At 34.1% G+C, this 19372-nt stretch overlaps 3 protein-coding genes across 4 annotated transcripts; 2 read left to right on the top strand and 1 right to left on the bottom strand.

Annotated features, from left to right (window-relative positions):
* The first annotated feature begins 6346 nt into the window (after window positions 1-6346).
* On the top strand, window positions 6347-9328 carry LOC21408808 (polygalacturonase At1g48100). The gene is made up of 7 exons (XM_010100458.2): window positions 6347-6540; window positions 6761-7248; window positions 7377-7544; window positions 7660-7704; window positions 8074-8281; window positions 8385-8466; window positions 8777-9328. The coding sequence occupies exons 2-7, from the start codon at window positions 6802-6804 to the stop codon at window positions 9276-9278; spliced, it is 1452 nt and encodes a 483-aa protein (XP_010098760.1). The 5' UTR covers window positions 6347-6540; window positions 6761-6801; the 3' UTR covers window positions 9279-9328.
* Window positions 9329-11231: 1903 nt separating this feature from the next.
* On the top strand, window positions 11232-13224 carry LOC21408806. 2 transcript variants are annotated; one of them, XM_024167144.1, is made up of 5 exons: window positions 11232-11316; window positions 11564-11654; window positions 12041-12085; window positions 12665-12762; window positions 12931-13224. In XM_024167144.1, the coding sequence occupies exons 2-5, from the start codon at window positions 11601-11603 to the stop codon at window positions 13007-13009; spliced, it is 276 nt and encodes a 91-aa protein (XP_024022912.1). In that variant the 5' UTR covers window positions 11232-11316; window positions 11564-11600; the 3' UTR covers window positions 13010-13224. The 2 variants fall into 2 exon arrangements, with proteins under 2 accessions (XP_024022912.1, XP_024022913.1); XM_024167145.1 differs by having other exon boundaries at window positions 11447-11654.
* Window positions 13225-13349: 125 nt separating this feature from the next.
* On the bottom strand, window positions 13350-18364 carry LOC21408805 (probable boron transporter 2). Its single transcript, XM_024167143.1, has 13 exons — window positions 18296-18364; window positions 17467-17604; window positions 17086-17168; window positions 16795-16987; window positions 16533-16671; window positions 16258-16423; window positions 16002-16168; window positions 15737-15910; window positions 15500-15595; window positions 15183-15320; window positions 14670-14989; window positions 14282-14549; window positions 13350-14130 (listed from the first exon to the last, which is right to left on the bottom strand). Exons 2-13 carry the CDS (start codon window positions 17568-17570, stop codon window positions 13852-13854), a joined length of 2127 nt encoding a protein of 708 aa, XP_024022911.1. The 5' UTR covers window positions 17571-17604; window positions 18296-18364; the 3' UTR covers window positions 13350-13851.
* Window positions 18365-19372: the final 1008 nt, after the last annotated feature.

Raw genomic sequence — 19372 nt, 5'->3', positions numbered from 1 at the left:
TTCTCTTTTTGCTTTGCTAGGCAAGGGCTTTTTTGTCTTCTCATTTCTCTTCTCCTCTCCTTCTTCGTAGAAGCTCCTAGATTTTTCTTAGATAAAAAAAAAGTCATAGGCCTCGTTCACTTCGCGGATTCGAGTTTTCAATTCGAGCTGAGATATGACATTTTCTGAGAGCTTTTTATTGTAGCAGAAAAAATTAAATGTGACATTTTCTGAGAGCTTTTTACTGTGAAAACCTAAAATTAAAAACTCGAATCGGTGAAATGAACATGGCCATAGTCTCACCAATTCTCACTCTAGCCACACTCTAATACGTTTGTGCAATCCTTCACTCTAGCCGCCTCTCTTTCTACTATTCTCCCTTCTCTGTATCTTTGGATTTCGACAATCTCTGTGTGGGTTTGTGAGAGGAGGCCGACCATTACCAAAGACAAAGTGTTGTGGGTGTGAGCCCTTCATCACCTGATTTCTGTGTTTTTTTGGTTTGGGAAAGCAAGTTTTTCTCTCTTTTTTTTTTTTTTGTATAAGAAGAAAAATTCGATAGGTTCAATATGTGCCTTAGCCGCCCTTTCACTCTTCGATTTTGAGATTGTCCCTCAATCCCTGACGCTCTCCCTCTTTCGCGAGTGCAGAATAGAAAAAGGTTGGTAGGAAATAACTAATTTTTTTCTTGATGATTATGCTTTTTCTTCTTTCTAATGAGTATGAGTTTTTATTGTTTTTATGATGATCTTTTCTTTATAGACCTTCATTTTGCCCCTAACTTCAATTCCATCATGCTTGATGAGACCAAATTACTTGAAAAGCTTATCAGGTTTGTCAATAGTTGCAGGCATGAGAAGATTTACAACAAAAAAGACATAAGCCTTAACTGTAAAGATAAAACGGAATATCATAAAAAGAAACTATGAACAATTTCTCAGCTCCAGTAAGTAAGCAAAATAGGTGAATTAGGGTTTAGTTGGCAAAAGGTTTCGTTCTTTTCGAGTTAAAGGTTGGAAATTTCTTGGGATTTAGGTTTCAAATTCAATTTTAATTTCCGAAAGTAGGCGGGAGAATTTAGAAAGTTAAATTTATTTGGCTACAGATTTCAAATATGTTAAACTTGGTTTTAGTTAGGAGAATTTTATTGAGCTGAGATAATATTCTTTCTTAACTTTTTTTCTTTTCAATTTTGGTTATTAAATCACATCGAGTCGTTGTTTCATTTGATTTTGATTTTTTTACTGTTCGAATTTTGATGTTTTATTGTTTTAATGTTGGTTTACTTTTTAAAAAATAGTAGGAAATAGGCCAATATGAAAAACTTAAGAAAGTATATAGGCCAACTTTTAGTTATAGAAATTAATAGGCCATAACTTGTTAAATTATAGTTCATAACTAGATAAGTTATGGACAAACTTGTCAAGTTATGGATAAAAATTGAGAATAACTTGTCAAGTTATGGTTCATAACCAGACAAGTTATGGACGAAAATAGTAATTTGGCCTATTTATTTACTTATATAAACTATTGGTCTATTAGTTTTTTTAGTGTTGTTTTATGTGTGTATAGACATTTATGCATTTAATATATAACTTATCAATTGAACACACTTTCTATTAATTTTTAATTAATATAAAATTACAAAATTTTTATAGAATTACTTATCAATTAATTTCAGACATTAATAGATAACTTATCAATTGAATGCACTTTCTATTAAATAGATAATTATACATCGGTGCAATAGCACGGGTAACACACTAGTATCTATTAAAGGACGGAAATATAAATGATGTTAAATAGAAACGTCACGATTTAGTTTTAAGGGGAGAAAAGTCGCCAATCTAATTGGAGCTATTTTAAAACGATAATAGCCTAAGGCAATGAGATCAGGATTAAGTCGATTGACAAAAGCTTCAAAAAACGACAACGAACTAAAAGGCGATAACATATGAAAAGGAACCAATGAAATCGACAGAAACTTTAAATAACGACAACACAAAACATTAATATGAACTCATTAAACGACAACGAAAAAGCAAACGGCAGGACGATAGAAATTGAACGGGACTAACCTGATAGAATGAGGACAACTAAAAGACGACGGTAACACAAGAAAATTGACTACAGACCAGAAATGAATTTTTTTTTTTTTTTAAAGAAAAATTATAAATTCTACAAACTATATATTGTTACTCTAAAACTATATTAAATTACACAAAGGAAACACATCCGTAATGGAATATGATAAAACATCTTCAAGTCAATCGAAAAAACAATTAATAAAAACAAATAAGAGAAGTGAAAAAATTACAGAAAGACTCCCTTTCTTTATAGAACTGGAGTTTCCAAAGCAGTAACGTCAAAGTAAGCACTTATTTTAAAAGAAAAGGAATACGATCCGTGAGCTACATCATGCTAATGCCCTTAGAATAGGATTGCAAGTTTATATATAATGTCAGTGAAGAAAGGTCTTAACATTTTAAGATTATATGAGAATCAGATGTTTCTAATTTAGAGTATTTTTAACAATTGTTTTTTTAATATTTAAATCGATTCAAGAATCGTCGTTAAAAATCCTTATTAATTAATATTTTCAGTACAAAATGTGCAAATCGCCTCATTATTCAACCGTGGTTGAAGATGTAAGTATCTGGAAAGGTACGTTGATGTTAGCGTGAATTACAAGATTTCGCTCCCGAGCAGTTGGCTACACTTCTTGTTCTATAATGTCTAGAACAATATATAGTTATATTATAAGTATGTATGTATTTATGTATGAGTACTGTAATATTGGGCATATTCTTGTGACCAGCCAGAGGGCACATAAGTACAACAACCATGTATAGGTGAAGAATGCCGCTTCAAAGTTGAGTATATCTTCTTTTTTAATTTGGGGTTATTAATTTGTAGTTAACTATATCCGTAACCAGAATTATTGTTAAGGGTAAAAATGTCCGATCTCACATCGTCTAAATACAAATATAATCATAATCATATAAGGATATTAAAGCACACCACTTAATTAAACAGATTAATCTTTTAAGATGGAAACTCAATCAATACCTTATAAAGTGCAATTTTTCTCCCTCACTTTTCTTCTCATCTCTCTTGAACACTCTAATGATTATGTGATTAATAAAATTCAACATCAGAGCATTAGAAAAATAACCTAAAAATGAGATCAGTACACCCAACATCTGTTTTATACATTGTCTCCACATAGATTTAACCTTGACTCTACTTTGTGTCTTGTCTTATATATATACGAAGTAGCATATGAATATGTGATCATTGTAGAATCTAATAATTAATCAGAGATTAATATATATTTAGTCTTTTATGAGTTTGATGATTTCACCCGTGACACCAAGACACATCTAGCCCGTGAATCATCCTAGCTGCCACGTGTCCCCTTCTCCCTCTCTTTCTCTCTCTCCTTTATAGAGTTCTAGAGAGAGAGAGAAAGAGCACACTGAGCTATCTAGAGTTTCAGCAGAATCAAACATTTTTATTATTGCTGCATGTGAACCACTTCTGTTTTGGAACTTTGAGAAAAGATAGTTTCCCTTTTCACACCTTGATATATATTCCTAAGTGGTTTTGCTATACTGCAATATATGAAAATGATTATTGAACTCTTTTCATGCTCGTCAGATGAAGTAAAATTTAGATCGGAGAGAACGTGAATTCGATCCCGTATTATATGAAAAATATCATATATAATTGATAAAATAATTAGATTTTTTGTTATTATGTGACAGTTTTAACAACGACATGTATTGCATATTAACAATGATAAGAATAATTTTAGCATCGTGATTTATCATTTTAAATGACCATGATGCGTTAAAACTAAATTACATAGCAAAACATATTTGCTATATATATCAATATATGTCGGTAATCCACAGGCTTTTAAATATTTATGATTACGATTTTGTACTACCATTGATATATATGAATATTTATGATGATGGCATCTAGAAACAATTACTATATTGCTGCAAAATGTACATATAAATATCGTATCATGTAAAGCAGAGGTGCCACGTGTCATAGCTGGGAGCCACGTGATTCGCCCACTCAATGCACCACTCGATCATGAGGTCATCAAGAAAACAAAAGTGCATGCACCCAATACCAATGATGAATCAGAGCCTCACGATCAATTGGCGGTTTTGTGGGCCCACGAGATCAGTTAAAAACACAAACTACAAAACCCACCCCCTCATGAGAGAGTTACACACGTGACATATTCAGACAAAAACCATGCACGTAACAACGCAGGTTTTTCCTCAGTTCCATTTTCCCCATGACCAAATCTAGCCTCTACCCCACCAATTCCTTACATTTTACAAGGCAATTAGTCATATATATATATATATAATCACACACACACACACATATATATATATAGTTATACACGAGTGAATATATATCATAATTGGCTTTTGAATTGGCGACCATATATATTACAACAATTGCCAACTTCTCTTTCTCTCTCTCTCCATAGATTGATCTGGCCATATCTCTGCAAGTGATCAGGTGAATTTTGTTCATAGCAAGCCTACAATATTGTGTGTGTGACTTTTGTTGTTCCTGTTTGTTGCTATATAATATTATACTATATATTATACATGGTATCATGGTTAATTGTCTTAAAGTGGGTTTTACCCGGTCACGTGAGAGGGAAAATGCTTTATAGTAGTTGGGGTTTGAGTTATTATTAATAATGGATTCTTTTCATTAGACTTTTGCATGAGAAGGTATCAAGTAACTTGGAGGAGTTTTGCTTGGTTGAGATTAGGTCATGGACCATAGAAATTGGATGAACCCGTGAATGCTTTAATTCTGTTGTCGAGAACCTAACTCTCTCTGATCTCTCTCTATATATACATATATATATATATTCGTGTATATATATATAATATAATCTCATAATACAATTATATAGATGATGTCCTTCCTGCTTCCGTGGCCACAAATAGCTACACAACAATGAAGAGTCACGAGAGTGTTTGCTGTTACATCAAAGCCCACATTTAGAAGACCCCTTTCTCATTCTATATCCAAATATATTCTCTCTCCTATATATTCCAAAAAGTACGTACTACTTCTAAATTATATATCTATATACGACGAAACCACAAACACACACTAATCTTTAATTGCATAATTAATATTGATATGACAAGATCTGTATGCAACAAGTCATGAAGGATTGTGATGTATCTGAATTCTAATTAAATTAGTGATCATTTCATAAGTAGAGGTTGGACAACTATATCATAGTTGGACTAATTATAATTAACTAATTTAGCTAAAAGCTCAACAACGAATGGGAAAATAACAAAACTAATCCACGGGCAATAACAATTGGACTAAATTAATGGCGACGCTCATTTTTAAGTTTTAAGTATGGTTTTGTGTGTCAGATTATAACGTACTTAATATAAGATGCTGAGATTTTTCACACCCTGCTGCAACCATAATTATTAGTTTCCAAATGGAAGAGAGCTAATAACTTTTAACTTTGATCTGTTTGTTTCATGGTTTGAATTACAATTCAAACTTTTTTACTACAGTATTTTCTCTTATAAAAAATTTAAAATGATTCAAACATTTTTATTACAGTATTTTCTCATAAAAAATTTAAAATTTTCATTCAAACTTATAAATCAAACCTGTCATTCGTTAAAACAAGAAAAACAAAGAACCACATGCACATTATTATTATTAGTACTAGTAAAAGCATACACACACGCGCGCTTGAGGGAACAGAAAAAAGAGGAAAATTAACCCGTTTACTTCGCTGATTCGAGTTTAGAATTTGAGTTGAGATATGATTTTATGTGAGAGCTTTTTACTGTAGCAAAAAAGTTATATGTGATTGTTTGTGAGAACTTTTTACTGTAGAAAAACTCGAATTCTAAACTCGAATCAGCGAAGTGAACGGGTAGAGGGACCAGTGGAAACGTGGAATTCTTGAGAGAGTGACATTTGGCATTGGCACGAATTTCTAGAGAATGCTGGCCTCAAGCAAGTTCACAAGATCATTACTGTTCAATATCTCATGCATTTCCAATATTTATTTGTGTGTGTGTGTGTATATTTTATTATTTTTAACCTGACTAAACACCGCAAGAGCAATTGAGCAATAATATATAATTATTGTATGTATTGGAAAATAGTTAGGGAGAGAAGGAAAAAAAAAAAGGATGAAGTAGATTTATGGACCACATAACATGGACTAATTAAAGCAAAAATAAAATATTAGTATATGTATGCATGGGACAAAGGAAAGCAAGAGATATAACTAGGTAAGAATCCACTTATAAACAAAGAAGAGTCTGCCAGATTATATTGCCACAGAAGAAAAAAAACCAGCCTCCAAAAACCCCACAAAAGCCCCTTCACTTCTTCTCATCAAAAGCTAGCTATTACAAATAAATTAATCAAATAAAAAAAAAAAAGACCTCCAACTACTGCCCTAGAGACAACACTATTATAATCAACCACAGCAGGACACGTGGCAGCGTCAAACATCATAACAAGGTTCTCTTTTGAAATCTCTTTCAATTGCATTTGCATTATAAATTAGTCTCTTGCTCTTATTACGAATAATATTGGTTAAACACTCTCATTCATGCATTCTTCTCTCTCTATCTCATTTTGCTCTTCAAATTTCTCCAATATTAGTTCTTTTCTTCCTTTCTAATTAAAGCCTCTTCTTGAAGCTCAAGTGTTTTTTTATTTTTTTTGGGCCATCTTTCAGATCAAGAAGTAGAATATCATCATCCCCAAGTGTAATATATAATGGAGGTCATTCGTGGGGTTTTGGTCATATATTTGACCATTATAACAAGTGTTGTTAATGTTGAAGCAAGATATCACTACCACAAGAAGCAAAAGAACAAAGCTCCTCCTAATAATTCTCCTGCGCCTACATATGCAAATCCCCCTCAAGTGGTGCCCTCAGACCCTGCTTCTCCTTCAATTTCACCTCCTCCTCCTGCTAGTACTCCTCCTGTTCCTTCAGATCCTTACCCCAATGACCCCGTTGATTCCTCCGGCTGCGTCTTCGACGTCACGTCCTTCGGCGCCGTTGGAGACGGCTCTGCTGACGACACCGCCGCCTTCAGGGAGGCGTGGAAGGCTGCCTGCGCCGTCGAGTCGGGCGTCGTCTTGGCGCCCGCCAATTATTGCTTCAAGATCACGTCTACCATCTTCTCTGGCCCTTGCAAGCCAGGATTAGTCTTCCAAGTAAGTGTGTACTACATATTATTATTATTACTATTATAGAGTAAGTTTTGTATTTAAACTACTCTGTTAAAAAAATTAATTAAGCTTAAGCAATAGCTAACAACTAATATTATTGGTAATGGCAATAGGTGGATGGGGTGTTGATGCCGCCGGATGGGCCGGAGGAGTGGCCGAAAGCCGACAGCCGGAAGCAATGGCTTGTGTTCTACAGACTTGACAACATGAGCTTCACTGGAAGTGGAACCATTGAAGGGAATGGAGAGAAATGGTGGGATCTCCCCTGCAAGCCTCACCGGGTAATTCTGAGTCTTCATTGACTAATTTAATCACCTGTTTTTATATATATGTATGACAAAAGAAAATAATTAAAACGTTACTAATAAAGCTATAATATTCTTCTGTTTAATTCAGGGTCCCGATGGATCAACAATGTCAGGACCATGTGATAGCCCTGCTGTAAGTACTAAAAACTGATTATCTTGATCTTGATTAATTCAGTTGCTAAAATGCTCTAATTAAGGCCCACTTATAAAAATGCGCTTTTAGACTTCCTTGAAAATGAGGATCTATATATGTGGGGCCATTATACTGTCTTACTTACGAGTCCGATACTAATAAAAAATTGTTGAGACAACATTAATACTAAACACCATAACTAATAGAGAATGAACACCAACTGTTAATTCTATGTTCTAAGATTTACATTTTATTAGTATATGGTGCTTAGTATTATCGATGCCCCTTTAGTGTTATTTTGATTATAATTGATCTGAGATTTTCTTATAATTATTGATTTTTTCCTCGGGTTATATATGTGCTTTTCAGTTAATAAGGTTCTTTATGAGCTCCAACTTGGTAGTGAGTGGATTATGCATCCAAAACAGCCCTCAATTCCACATGAAATTTGACGGCTGTGAAGGAGTGTTTATTGATAAGCTGTCCATTTCTTCACCCAAACTCAGTCCCAACACTGATGGGATCCACATTGAGGGCACCAAGACTGTCGGAATATACAACTCATTGATAGCCAATGGTAGGCTAAAATCAATTATTAATTTCTTTTTCTTTTTTGGGTCACTTTTTATTATTCATGAGATTAAGACATTTGTAATATTTTACATGCGTGATTTAAACAGGGGATGATTGCATATCAATTGGACCTGGATGTGCTGATGTTGATATAGAAGGAGTCACTTGTGGCCCAAGTCACGGGATTAGGTACATTTTCATTTAATGTCACTCTCACACACTCCCAACTTTTTCCCAACTAGATTTCTAACAAGAAAGTTTTGTCTCAATAACTACATGTGCAATTATATCTTAGACAACAAAATCTATAAGAAGATGACATACAATTTTGAGTTATTTATCAATTTTTTAAGTTATAGGTTATTATTGTATCTTATTGTAGAAGGTTGTGTATTAATAATTTCAAATTAACTTATAATTTTATCACATCACCTGGCACACACAAAAAAAAAAAAAAAAGTAAACTTCAGTGCATAATTTGAATCCAATTCTTCTGCAGCATTGGGAGCCTTGGAGTGCACAACTCGCAGGCATGTGTTTCGAACATAACGGTTCGGAACGTGATCATAAAGGAGTCGGACAACGGGTTGAGGATCAAGACATGGCAAGGCGGGACGGGGTCAGTGACCGGAATACTATTCGAGAACATCCAGATGGAGAATGTGAGGAACTGCATTAATGTGGACCAGTACTACTGCCTGTCCAAGGCTTGCTTGAACCAAACCTCGGCCGTCTACGTAAACGACATCCAATACCGGACCATAAAGGGAACATACGACGTTAGGAACACTCCAATTCACTTTGCTTGTAGCGACACTGTGGCTTGCACCAACATAACAATGTCTGATGTTGAGCTTCTTCCTTATGAAGGAGAGTTGGTTGAAGATCCTTTTTGTTGGAACGCTTATGGGACACAAGAGACCTTGACAATTCCTCCCATTAACTGCTTACAAGAAGGGGAGCCAGTGTCTGTGAAGGAGAGCAACAAATATGATTGCTAAGAATTAGTATCGTCACATAAGTTTTGTCGATAATTTTTTGGTAAGGTATGGAAAAAAAAAAATACTTTTACTGATATTGTGTTGGTTTTTAAACATCACATCTTTATCAGATTTTGCCATTTTGCGTACTTTTATTTTTTCAAGAAGATAATATGATTTTAGTGTGATCTGACCGGTTTAAAAATACTTACCGATGTTTGTGTTGGTTTTTAAACTGAAAGATCATTTTGGAATCATATTCTACCATGAAAAAAAAGAGCACGCAATTAGGTGGAACTTGATGAAGATTTATTGGTCCGAAAAATGCAATATCAGTAAGAAAAAAATTTCTTTGCTCCACCAAAAAATTCTTCTAGGAATGTTTTGGTTGTCATTTTAGGTAGTCATGGAGAGTGATACTGTCGTTTTTCTTTTTTTCCTTCTCTTCTTTCTTTTATTTGGGGGATTATTTAGTGATATAAGAGAATACTGTATAGAGAGCCCAAGAGCCATTGACCTTGTTATGGGTCTTGATTCTTATGTAGGCTCCATCCCTATTTGGGTCTATCCCTTATTGTGTGATGAAGATGTTGAAAAGGGTCTAATATTATTTTGGGCCCACATTTTAATGGATTTCCCCTTTACATATATCAATGATAATATATCTGCATTCTTCAGTGATTTGCAGCTTTCTTTTTTCATGGATGTTCTAAATACCATTCCTTAACATCTGCACAAAAAATAATAATAATAATAATAAATTCAAGAACAAAATAAATAAAGAATATAAAATATAAAATATAAAATATAAAAATAAAAATAAAAAATAAAGGTCTCCTCGAGATTTCTTTGTTTCTTTTTGGGATATTTTTTATCCTTGTAGGAGTAAAGTATCCATTTTGAGTGATATTGTGTAACAATAATTAAATGAGAAAGTAACAGGAAGAAGAGAAGAGAAAGGGAGACTTAAAGTGGTACGCTAATATGCCTATCTTCATGAATTCGGAAAAAAGAGATGTTAACTAGTAAAGAGCATTATGTATTTTATATGACGTTACAAGCACATAATTAAATAAGGTACTCAATATTAGAATCAAGAAATGTCCTAATAAAAAATAAATATAAATAAAATTAAAACTATAATAAAAGTAACTTTCCTTAATATCCTTAATATGGTGGTGACATATAATGCGGAGCTGAAAATTTTAAATGCGTCATGTCACGTCTAAATTCAATTATAATACAACAATAGTACATACAAATTCCTCTAATGATGGGCATATGATTTATGCTTAGGTTTCTATTGTTCAGTTTGTTTCGTTAATTCAAATTATAATTTAATATTTTATTACAGTGTTTTTTTTATAAAAATTTAAATTTAATTTTTTCTTACATAAATTCACCTTTTAACTCGAATTCTTAATTCGAATGAATGAAACGAACAGATCATATAGTCACTCTTTTTTCTACACGAGTTAAGAGTGTCGTGTTTTTTAATCTTCTCTATAATTTTCTTTTCCAACATAACTTATTTAGTGCATGTTGCGTCGTATTTTACTCTCGTGCTAATAAGCCAATTCAATACATTTTATAACTCCGTGAATAATTAATTAATTTCAGCGATAAGACCATCTGTAACCGTAAATTCCAACGTCAATAGTAATGCTTAGTTACATTTAAAAGAAAAAATATGAAAAGTAATATATTTAATATCTTCTTCTATTTTTCGTTGAATGCATAATGTTATTTCAAAACAATATCACCATAAACTTTAAAGTTTTAATTTGTAAATAATTTGAAAATGATTATAAAATAGTGTTTTTATGGAGGAAAAAAAATATGATTCAACATTCTTCTACAGGAAAAAGTGAGAATTTAATATGAAAAGTAAGGGTGTTTTGGTCATTGCAATGTGAAGGGTGTTAATTTTGTAAGCTTTGCAAAAGGAACTTTCTGCTTCGTTTTGAAATGCAATAATGCAGTGATTTCCCTGCTCTAATTCCTCTTCACAGAGACAAGAAGAAACAAAGAAAGAATCACAACTTCGAAATCAATCAAGGTAAATCCTTTCTTTCTGTGTTTGGTTGATGATTATTCATCTTTCCTCATCCACAAATTCCTTTTTCCATTCATTCTTCATTCTTCATTCTTCATTCTTCATTCTTCGTTCTTCGTTCTTCATTCTTCAGTCTTCATTCTTCATTCTTCCTTCTTCGTTTCACGCCCGCAAACTGTTCGATCAATTGCCGCTTCGAAATTGCAACTCTAATTTCACTGGCTATCGTCTTCTTGAATTGAATCGTTAGGGCTCTGAGAGAAGCTGACAAAACAATCGAATCGAAAATGCCGTCGCTGCAAACCGCGCTGCCTCCTGAGCTCGCCAACAATGCCATTAGAGTTAGTACCCGACTCTTTTTTTTTTTTTTTTTTTTTGGCACAAATTTCTCCAATAACAATGTAACAATTTATGCCTTTTTCTCTATTGTAATGATTTTAGTTCTTCGTTTCGATTTATGAATATATGTATGGTTCTTCCGGTACTAATTTTGGGAGCAGTTTCGTTAGATTTCACTCGATTTGAATTGAAGAAAACGCTATTTATTGTAGTAGAGTTACATGAACTTTTACTGCATTTATATCGAGGTTTTGCTTCTTTATTGTCCTCTTGAATTCGTCACAAAATTCGATTTTGTGTCTCAAAAGTTTTTAATTCATTTGTGTTGAAGTTTTCTAATTTTGGCCCCCATTTTTGTAATGCAAATTGCAATGTTCTGTGGTTGTAGCTCTACCGCGAGTGCCTTCGAAGAGCCAAGTATATTGGTCACAAGGTAAGCCATAATTATACCTTTTTCTCTTAAAGTTGTTGTTTTTTTTTTTTTTTGGGCATTTATTTTCATGTATCGTTAGACATTGAATTACTGTTGTGGCCAGAGTTGATGATATTCCCATGATGAACGGAATGCAGAAAGTTGAGCAAGTTCCTTTTTTTTTTTTTGGTTTAATCCTAGTTAGACCCAATAATTTAGACGTGGATTAGAGAAGACAAAGGACTACGCTAGTAATGGTCCAAACTTGTTGATTCTAGCTTCCGTACTCCATGAAAAGTTGAAAACTGCGGAATAAATATTTAGCTCTGGAAATCTCAAGATAAGTTGCTAAACATTCATTAAACAAAATGACTTTTGGTTAACAAGTTTGAACTTGACGTAAGATATATGTGGTTGGTTGGAGTTTATGGATACATGGACATAGCAGCAGACGAATATAAACCAATGGACTTGCAAGAATATGTTGTTTATGGCGGAGCTGTTTCCGAATCCAAAATATTCATGAGAAAGTTTGGAACTTTTTTATTGTTTCTTTTGTTAATTGGGCAATATTAGACTAACGCTGAACTCATGATGCAGCAACATAATACGGAACTCCTTGTCGACATGGTTAGGCAGCAGTTCAAGAGACACATGCATGAGAAGGATCCGGAGAAAATTCAGAAGCTAAAGGACGAGTAAGTTTGTTTTACCTAGTTAGCCATGTCCATGTGAAAGTGTGGCATTATTGCTATGTTTTTAAGAGCTAGAAAGCTCATTGCAGACGTTTTTAGAAACAAGTGTGCCTTTCATGCAGTTCTTATTCGATTTTGTCGACATAATGTATTCTGTCTTCTGATATGCAGTGCGGCAAGGGGGCTTATAAATCACATGCTATATGAGTCTGAGAGTGTATCCGGTCGTAAATTTAGTAAAAACACTTGATGATGTTGGAATTTGCCTTCAACAGATTTGACTTCGTATGGCTGATGGTGTTTTCACAGCGAAAAGAGTAATAATGACAACAGTAGCTCCCTTTCGACTTCCCATGTTGTGGGGATTTCAGTTATGCTTGTGAAATTTGTGACTTTTTTTTTTCCTTCTTTGAGCTTCATGTAATTTACAATTGATTGTTTATTATTGCAGTTTTGATCATCCAACAACATCTTGGCATGTAAAATGCCTAAATGCATATCCTAATTAGTCATACACTCCTGTACTATAAGATTATTGTATGACTATAAAATGATTTACGGAAGCATCAAATGGCATTGTTGGTGCCTACATATCTTCGCATGCTAGAAAAAAGCTCGAAGCTTTAATTGCAGGGTGAAAAGCAGGGAATATTCCAACTAGGGCTTGATTAATATTTTTATCTCATTCTCGAGAGGAAGAGCACAAGAGTGATCTTGTTTGGAAGCCGGAATTTAGAGATAGGTCATAGGCGTTTAGATGCGTACAACTTTGATAAACTTGTGAATCTTTATGATTCCAACTATTAAAAACTGTCCATATCCAAAGGACCAAAAGATTATAAATTCCATGATGCTTTTATAATTCTTTTCATATGAGATTGTTCAGAATCATTATAGGTAGAAACTGCGGTACAAACATCCTATCCTGCCAGGAATGTATTTTATACCTTCCTCAGAAAATCGAGATGAGTACGAGGGAAGGGGGTCCGTTGCAGACTTCCTGCATTTTGATTAAACTTTCCCACCTAATATCAACCACAAAACGTTCTCAAGTGATACGCAATGCTTCATTCCACATCCGAGATGTATGTGCTAACCACTCTTCCCAAGGTTAGATTGTCTTCCTTCTCCAGTTCTCGGGCTGAATGGCCCTCTACCTCCCACTCGAGGACTCAGTTCAACTCTCAGTTCACTTACACGAGGACTATACCCCTTGTCCGAGAGACTTCTAAATTCCTTGGTTGGTGTTGCTGCAGAGCTCAATATCTTTAGACTGCATATGCGTCTGATCTCACCCCGGCTTCGAGTAATCATGCCGTCTAAAATCTCTCCATCATCTGCAAAAGAAGCTGTTCTACCCATCTCCCTATCCTGATACGAGAAAACAAATCGCACAAGGAGTTTAAACTAACATGTCATGGTAATAGAAGTAAATCATAAGCAGATTACACTTGTAACCTTTTCTCCTTCAAGGTTTCTTTTTGTGAAGGACAATTTAAATGGAAATGACTTGATAGCTTACTGTTGTTCGGCTGAATGATAGAGCAGGTGCTTCTTCATACTCAGCAGCATCTAAATCTTGAAGATGCGCAGCTTTGAAAAACTTGGGCAAAATGTATTGTCTCACAGGAACCAGAAGCATGATCATTAATGGGAAAAGAAGACCAGCAATGGGAACCCATGTAATCCCAAAACAAACAAGCAAGTAAACAGCCTGGAAGATTGTAAACACTGCAATCGTCTTGAAAGGTACAGTTTCAATAAAAGTGGCATGGGATTCTTCAAGTACTCTGAACAGGAAAATGGGTAAACTGATTCAGTCAATTTCGGTCAAAATAAAAGAAGATGGGAAAATAAATCGAGTGCTGATGGGCAAGTGAAGAGAAGCAAAACAGGATTAAAGAAATTACTTGTGTCTTCTGCTCGGAGCTGTGAAGAGCAGCAGAATTCTTTCCCAGAATTGGTTACCCGGTAAGCTTTCTATGGCCATAAAGGCAAAATAGCCCCAGAGAATTGAAGTTGGGATCTTTTTGATGAATGGCATTGCTGCAACACAACCTCCTACCATTGCAGCTTGAAGCAAGTTACTCAGCCGCTGTTCTTTCACCTCAACTGGCAATAAATCATCGATCTCCTTCTCGATATCGAACGTTGTCTCGTCAACTACAGCGTCTATGTTGCCAGTGCTTGAAGCCCTTTGAATGGTCGAGTCTTTTAATTCTTTTAGTCCCTGCACTTAAAAACTAAAGTTTAGCAAAATGTTGCAAAATCATAATAAGCTTATGCTGACAAGATCAAGTCCAAGAAGAAAGAGTTCTACTATGGCACTATCATTTTGGATTCTAGTGCAGTTATTTTTTTCAATTATGGCACACACCATTAGTCCTCAAAACATAAATGTATTGCAAAGTAAATCAGCATACTATTGCTGAGGGTTCCTGATAAATAAGTGGGGATTGCATCTGCTGATATGCTTCTTGCATGCTGCCATACACTTGCCCCAGGGTTGCATTCGTCCTCATGCATTTCTTTGCGGTCGCGACCAGTCGATTATGGAGCAACTGCAACATAACTAGATATTACTGGAAAGTCCAAAAGCAAGAACAGATGGGGGAATCCTCCAACTTAAGTTCTAAAGATAAATGAATGAACTTGAATTGGCAAGAGAGCAAATGAATCATGTAATATACAAGGAGAAATAGGTGGAATGATTTGCCACAGTAAGTTTATATGCTTTTACCTGGTGCTTAAGCGTTGCTAGACTTTTGGTATGCATGGGAGACTGTGGAATTACACCATTAGATGGAGGAATCCCAAGGAGGCCACATATTATGACCTGTCACACAAGGAAAACCTCTCAAATTCAGGTCAAAAGGATTCTATAAGCAATATAGTTCTCCATCTCAACATGAATATCTAGGAAGTCGGAAAGAAATTGAATCAAAAAGAGGAGGGAATGGTATCCGAGCCTGCCTACCATGAATCCCAGAAGAAGTAAATCATAATGGTAGGAAGGTGGTTTTTTGAGGTTGAATTCTTGTTGCTGGGCTAGTTGAGAAGCTACACTGTGGTCAAAATAGTACAGCACTGCAATCATTGTCGCTGGAATGAAAGCTCCGATGATATAGAGAACCGGTACATTTAGCATGTCCTGTAGTTTGAGAGAGAAAATCCATCAGGAACCTCCTAAAGCCTGAGCTAAAACTTTTATTAGAATATAACATCAAATGATATAGCAATGCCTTGATGACGGTCCAGTTCTCATAAGCGCCGGGTGACCATGGATTTGGACTGAAGAGGCGCCTTGGAATTCCTTCTGGAACGCTTCTCCCTGGAATATAGGAAACGGCTGTCCAGACTAAAACCATCAAAGGCACACCATAATCTGCTATGAAACCTCTCAACCAACCTGTGAGAAAATAAGACTTTAAGTTCCATGTTCTTTTAATCTACTTTTGTTACTGCAAGAACTGTGGAAATGAAATTAAACATACTTACCAGACCCATAACGCCAAGACCTTGCTTTTCGACTTCTCAATGCAGTAAGCAGAAGGCCAAATGACAGAACCAATGCAAACATCCCATTTGCGAATCTCCAGGCAGGTTGGAACTCGATAGCTTTTGGGTTTTCTCTTTCAGGTATGTGAAATTCATCAACAAGTCCCTAACAAAATCATTTGATAATTAGAATTATAGATAAAGAAGTAATAAGCAATTTACATATAGTTGTTTTCCAAGGAATTAGAAGAAGGGCTAAAAAGAGAGAAAAATACTTTGATTGCTTCCTGCATGAAGAGCACCGCAATAAGAAAGCCGAATAACTCCCCTGCAAGACGCGTGAACCTGTTTATTATCGAACACGCCCCTAATACAGCCAGCAAGAAGAGCAATACAGCGGTCCACACGCATACCCTACACATCAAAATTCAAAAGTAGAGACTTCATAAAGAGAGTTACAAAAGAAAATACACATAAATGTGAAGAATATTCTGTTTGCCAAAAAAATAAGGAGGAGATTAAAATAAAGAGAAATACCATCCTGTCCAGGCTAGAAAGAGGTCTGGCCCCAAATCTGGTCTGTTCTTAGCAAAGTTGAACATGAATGTGTACATAATCACAGTTGGCTCTGCAACCCCGAGAATCAACAAAGGCTGACCTCCTATGATTGAGTGTATAATTCCACACAATGCAGTTGATGCTAATGTTTGAACTGCCGTCAGAACCCCCTCTATCAACAAAACAAAACAAAAATCACGAGGAATTCAATATATAGGAAGAAGAAATAGAAAACAAACTAACTAACTAAAGAGGAGAGAATATAGTTACCAGTATTTCTGTCCAATTGTTCTCCGAATGAAATCACTGGAATTGCTGATGCAAAGAATATGTATGTAATGGGTGCCAAAATCCTGAAAGAAAGTACAAAAGAGTGACAAATTAAGCAAAACAAAATAGACCAATAGCTACGCAAGTAAAAGTAAATACAAACTCAACATCACCACACCACTGAATTATCCAGTGATATTTCCATAAACACAGGCATGCTATTTATCCTTGCCAATAGTGAAACTCAAAGTCTCCATGATCACTACATTTCAGCCAGCGAACGTTATTTACGGCAACATGCATACATACATACATACATACATATATATATATATATATATATAGTTCATTTATCTTCTCTAATTAAGAAGAAGTATATACCTGAAACCTGCTTTGAAGCCACCAGTCCAGTCTTGTTTGTAACACATCAACCTCCCTCGAAGATCATTCTTGATCCCTCGAAACGGCACAAACATTTCTTCCATGGTTGTTTCTCCCTCCCTTAGTCACTCTCGAGTGCTTAAGCAACAACAAGTTGTACAAAAAGAAGATTTGCGACAAGATTTGCAGAGAAGAGATTTAGGACAATGAATAAAAAACACTAGTTTAAACAAACCTCAAGTTATCATATCAGAAACAGATATGATTGGATTATATTTATACATGTTAATGCTAGTTATAACCAATCACAAACAACCCAGATGATAGAGCTGGCCGGAATATTAGTGAAGCTATATCAAAACCCAAAAAGAAGTACTAATTAATCTTCATTAGAAAGGGTAACGGCATTAGATATGATTCAGATACAACAAAATATACAAAATTAAATGGAGAAAAGTGTTGCAAGCAAAGCTCAAAATATATAAAATGTATAAAGAAAAGAAAAGAAAAGGAACTGTAGATTTGATGGTAATGATGATAATGTGGGACAAAACTCAAAAGCGAATCAAATGGAAATAGTAGATTTAATGCTGATGGGAATGTGGGTCGAGAGTAAATGAAAAGAATACGTGCACAGCAGCAGAAACAGAAAGAGAATTCAAGCAACAACAACAACAACAAAAAAGTAAAAAATATAATAAGGCTACAATACAACTAAAGTAGCCAGCAAAAAGGCAGTTATATACGAAAGGAAAAGGGAAAATTAATGTTAAATAAAGACATGGGAAAGACTACAGATTCAAAGTAGATGCAATGTGAAAATAGTTACCAGCTGAAAGCACTGAAAGCTTAAAGGGGAGAGAAAAAAATAAAAAATAAAAAAGTAGTCTTTTTTGTTGTCTCCTTTATTGCTTTTAAGGTGGAGAGAGAAGACAAAATATTACAGCTTTGTGTGCCTAGGAGAGAGAAAATTTATGGACGCGTTTAAAATATATTTTAAAATAAATTTATTTTTTTATAAAAATAAAAATAAAAATATTTTTAATTTTAAATATAATTTATTTTTAAAAATTTATTTAATAATTTTATTAAGAGATTATTTTCAATATAAAAAATTTATTCATGTCTTTATTTTTTTTTCTGTTTGAAAAAAAAAAAAAAATAATAATTAAAAATGATTTTTAATTTATCTTTCATTTTATAATAAATTAAAAATTATTTTTATTTCTATTTTTTATCTTTATTACACTATAAACATCATTTTAAAAATATTTTTATTTTTTAAAAAATAATATAAAAAATAAAAATAGGATCAATTTTAAACACCATCTTTGTTTTTATTTTAAAGAAGACGAAACATGAAAGTGCTTTCAGTGCAGATGACACGAGAGAGAGAGAGGTGCCTGAGTACTTCTTTGTTCTTTCCAGGCCAGCTTATCTGTCTGTTTCTCTTTTCTCTCTCTTGCGATGTTTTGTTCTCATTTCATAAGAAACTAAACAAAACTATAATAGTGTTACATAATCCTTTCCGATTATTCTACAGTAGGACGTACAGTACACGTATAAACAAACAGTTTCTGCTATAAATTTAGCATTAAAAAATAAAATCTTATTAATAGGTGCAATTTTTTCGGGTTCTGTACAAATCTCTTATTTAGTGTACCATTAAAGGAAATCACTTGTATGATATTATTGATGTAGCTGTTTCGTAACTCACCCACAAATCATATAGGAATTCTTCTTATGTTATTAGGATGCAAAATATATTGTATTTGTCTTTTTTTTTTCTTTTGCTTGAAATATTCTATTTGGTATGGAATATTGTTAAATATCATATTTTCATCAAATAGTGTGAATTTGACAATTTAAAACTGCTCTCAATCTATCAGAAGAAAAATAAGAACTG

The sequence above is a fragment of the Morus notabilis genome, unplaced genomic scaffold (assembly GCF_000414095.1).
Source record: "Morus notabilis unplaced genomic scaffold, ASM41409v2 Scaffold467, whole genome shotgun sequence".
NCBI classification, from domain to species: Eukaryota; Viridiplantae; Streptophyta; class Magnoliopsida; order Rosales; family Moraceae; genus Morus; species Morus notabilis.
The sequence above is the reverse complement of the archived record's forward strand: the minus strand, read 5'-3'. Positions and strand labels throughout refer to the sequence as shown.

Excerpts from the sequence above, each read along its gene's own strand:
- LOC21408805 (XM_024167143.1), bottom strand. The coding sequence starts at position 17,570 with ATGGAAGAAATGTTTGTGCCGTTTCGAGGGATCAAGAATGATCTTCGA. Across the intron at positions 16,672-16,794 it reads TTTCTAGCCTGGACAGGATG|GGTATGCGTGTGGACCGCTG; the intron begins GTATTTCTCTTT and ends TTTGATGTGTAG. Across the intron at positions 14,990-15,182 it reads ATCAGGAACCCTCAGCAATA|GGACTAAAAGAATTAAAAGA; the intron begins GTATGCTGATTT and ends TTTTAAGTGCAG.
- LOC21408806 (XM_024167144.1), top strand. The coding sequence starts at position 11,601 with ATGCCGTCGCTGCAAACCGCGCTGCCTCCTGAGCTCGCCAACAATGCC. Across the intron at positions 12,086-12,664 it reads CCAAGTATATTGGTCACAAG|CAACATAATACGGAACTCCT; the intron begins GTAAGCCATAAT and ends CTCATGATGCAG. Across the intron at positions 12,763-12,930 it reads ATTCAGAAGCTAAAGGACGA|TGCGGCAAGGGGGCTTATAA; the intron begins GTAAGTTTGTTT and ends TCTGATATGCAG.
- LOC21408808 (XM_010100458.2), top strand. The coding sequence starts at position 6,802 with ATGGAGGTCATTCGTGGGGTTTTGGTCATATATTTGACCATTATAACA. Across the intron at positions 7,249-7,376 it reads AGCCAGGATTAGTCTTCCAA|GTGGATGGGGTGTTGATGCC; the intron begins GTAAGTGTGTAC and ends TAATGGCAATAG. Across the intron at positions 8,467-8,776 it reads GGCCCAAGTCACGGGATTAG|CATTGGGAGCCTTGGAGTGC; the intron begins GTACATTTTCAT and ends ATTCTTCTGCAG.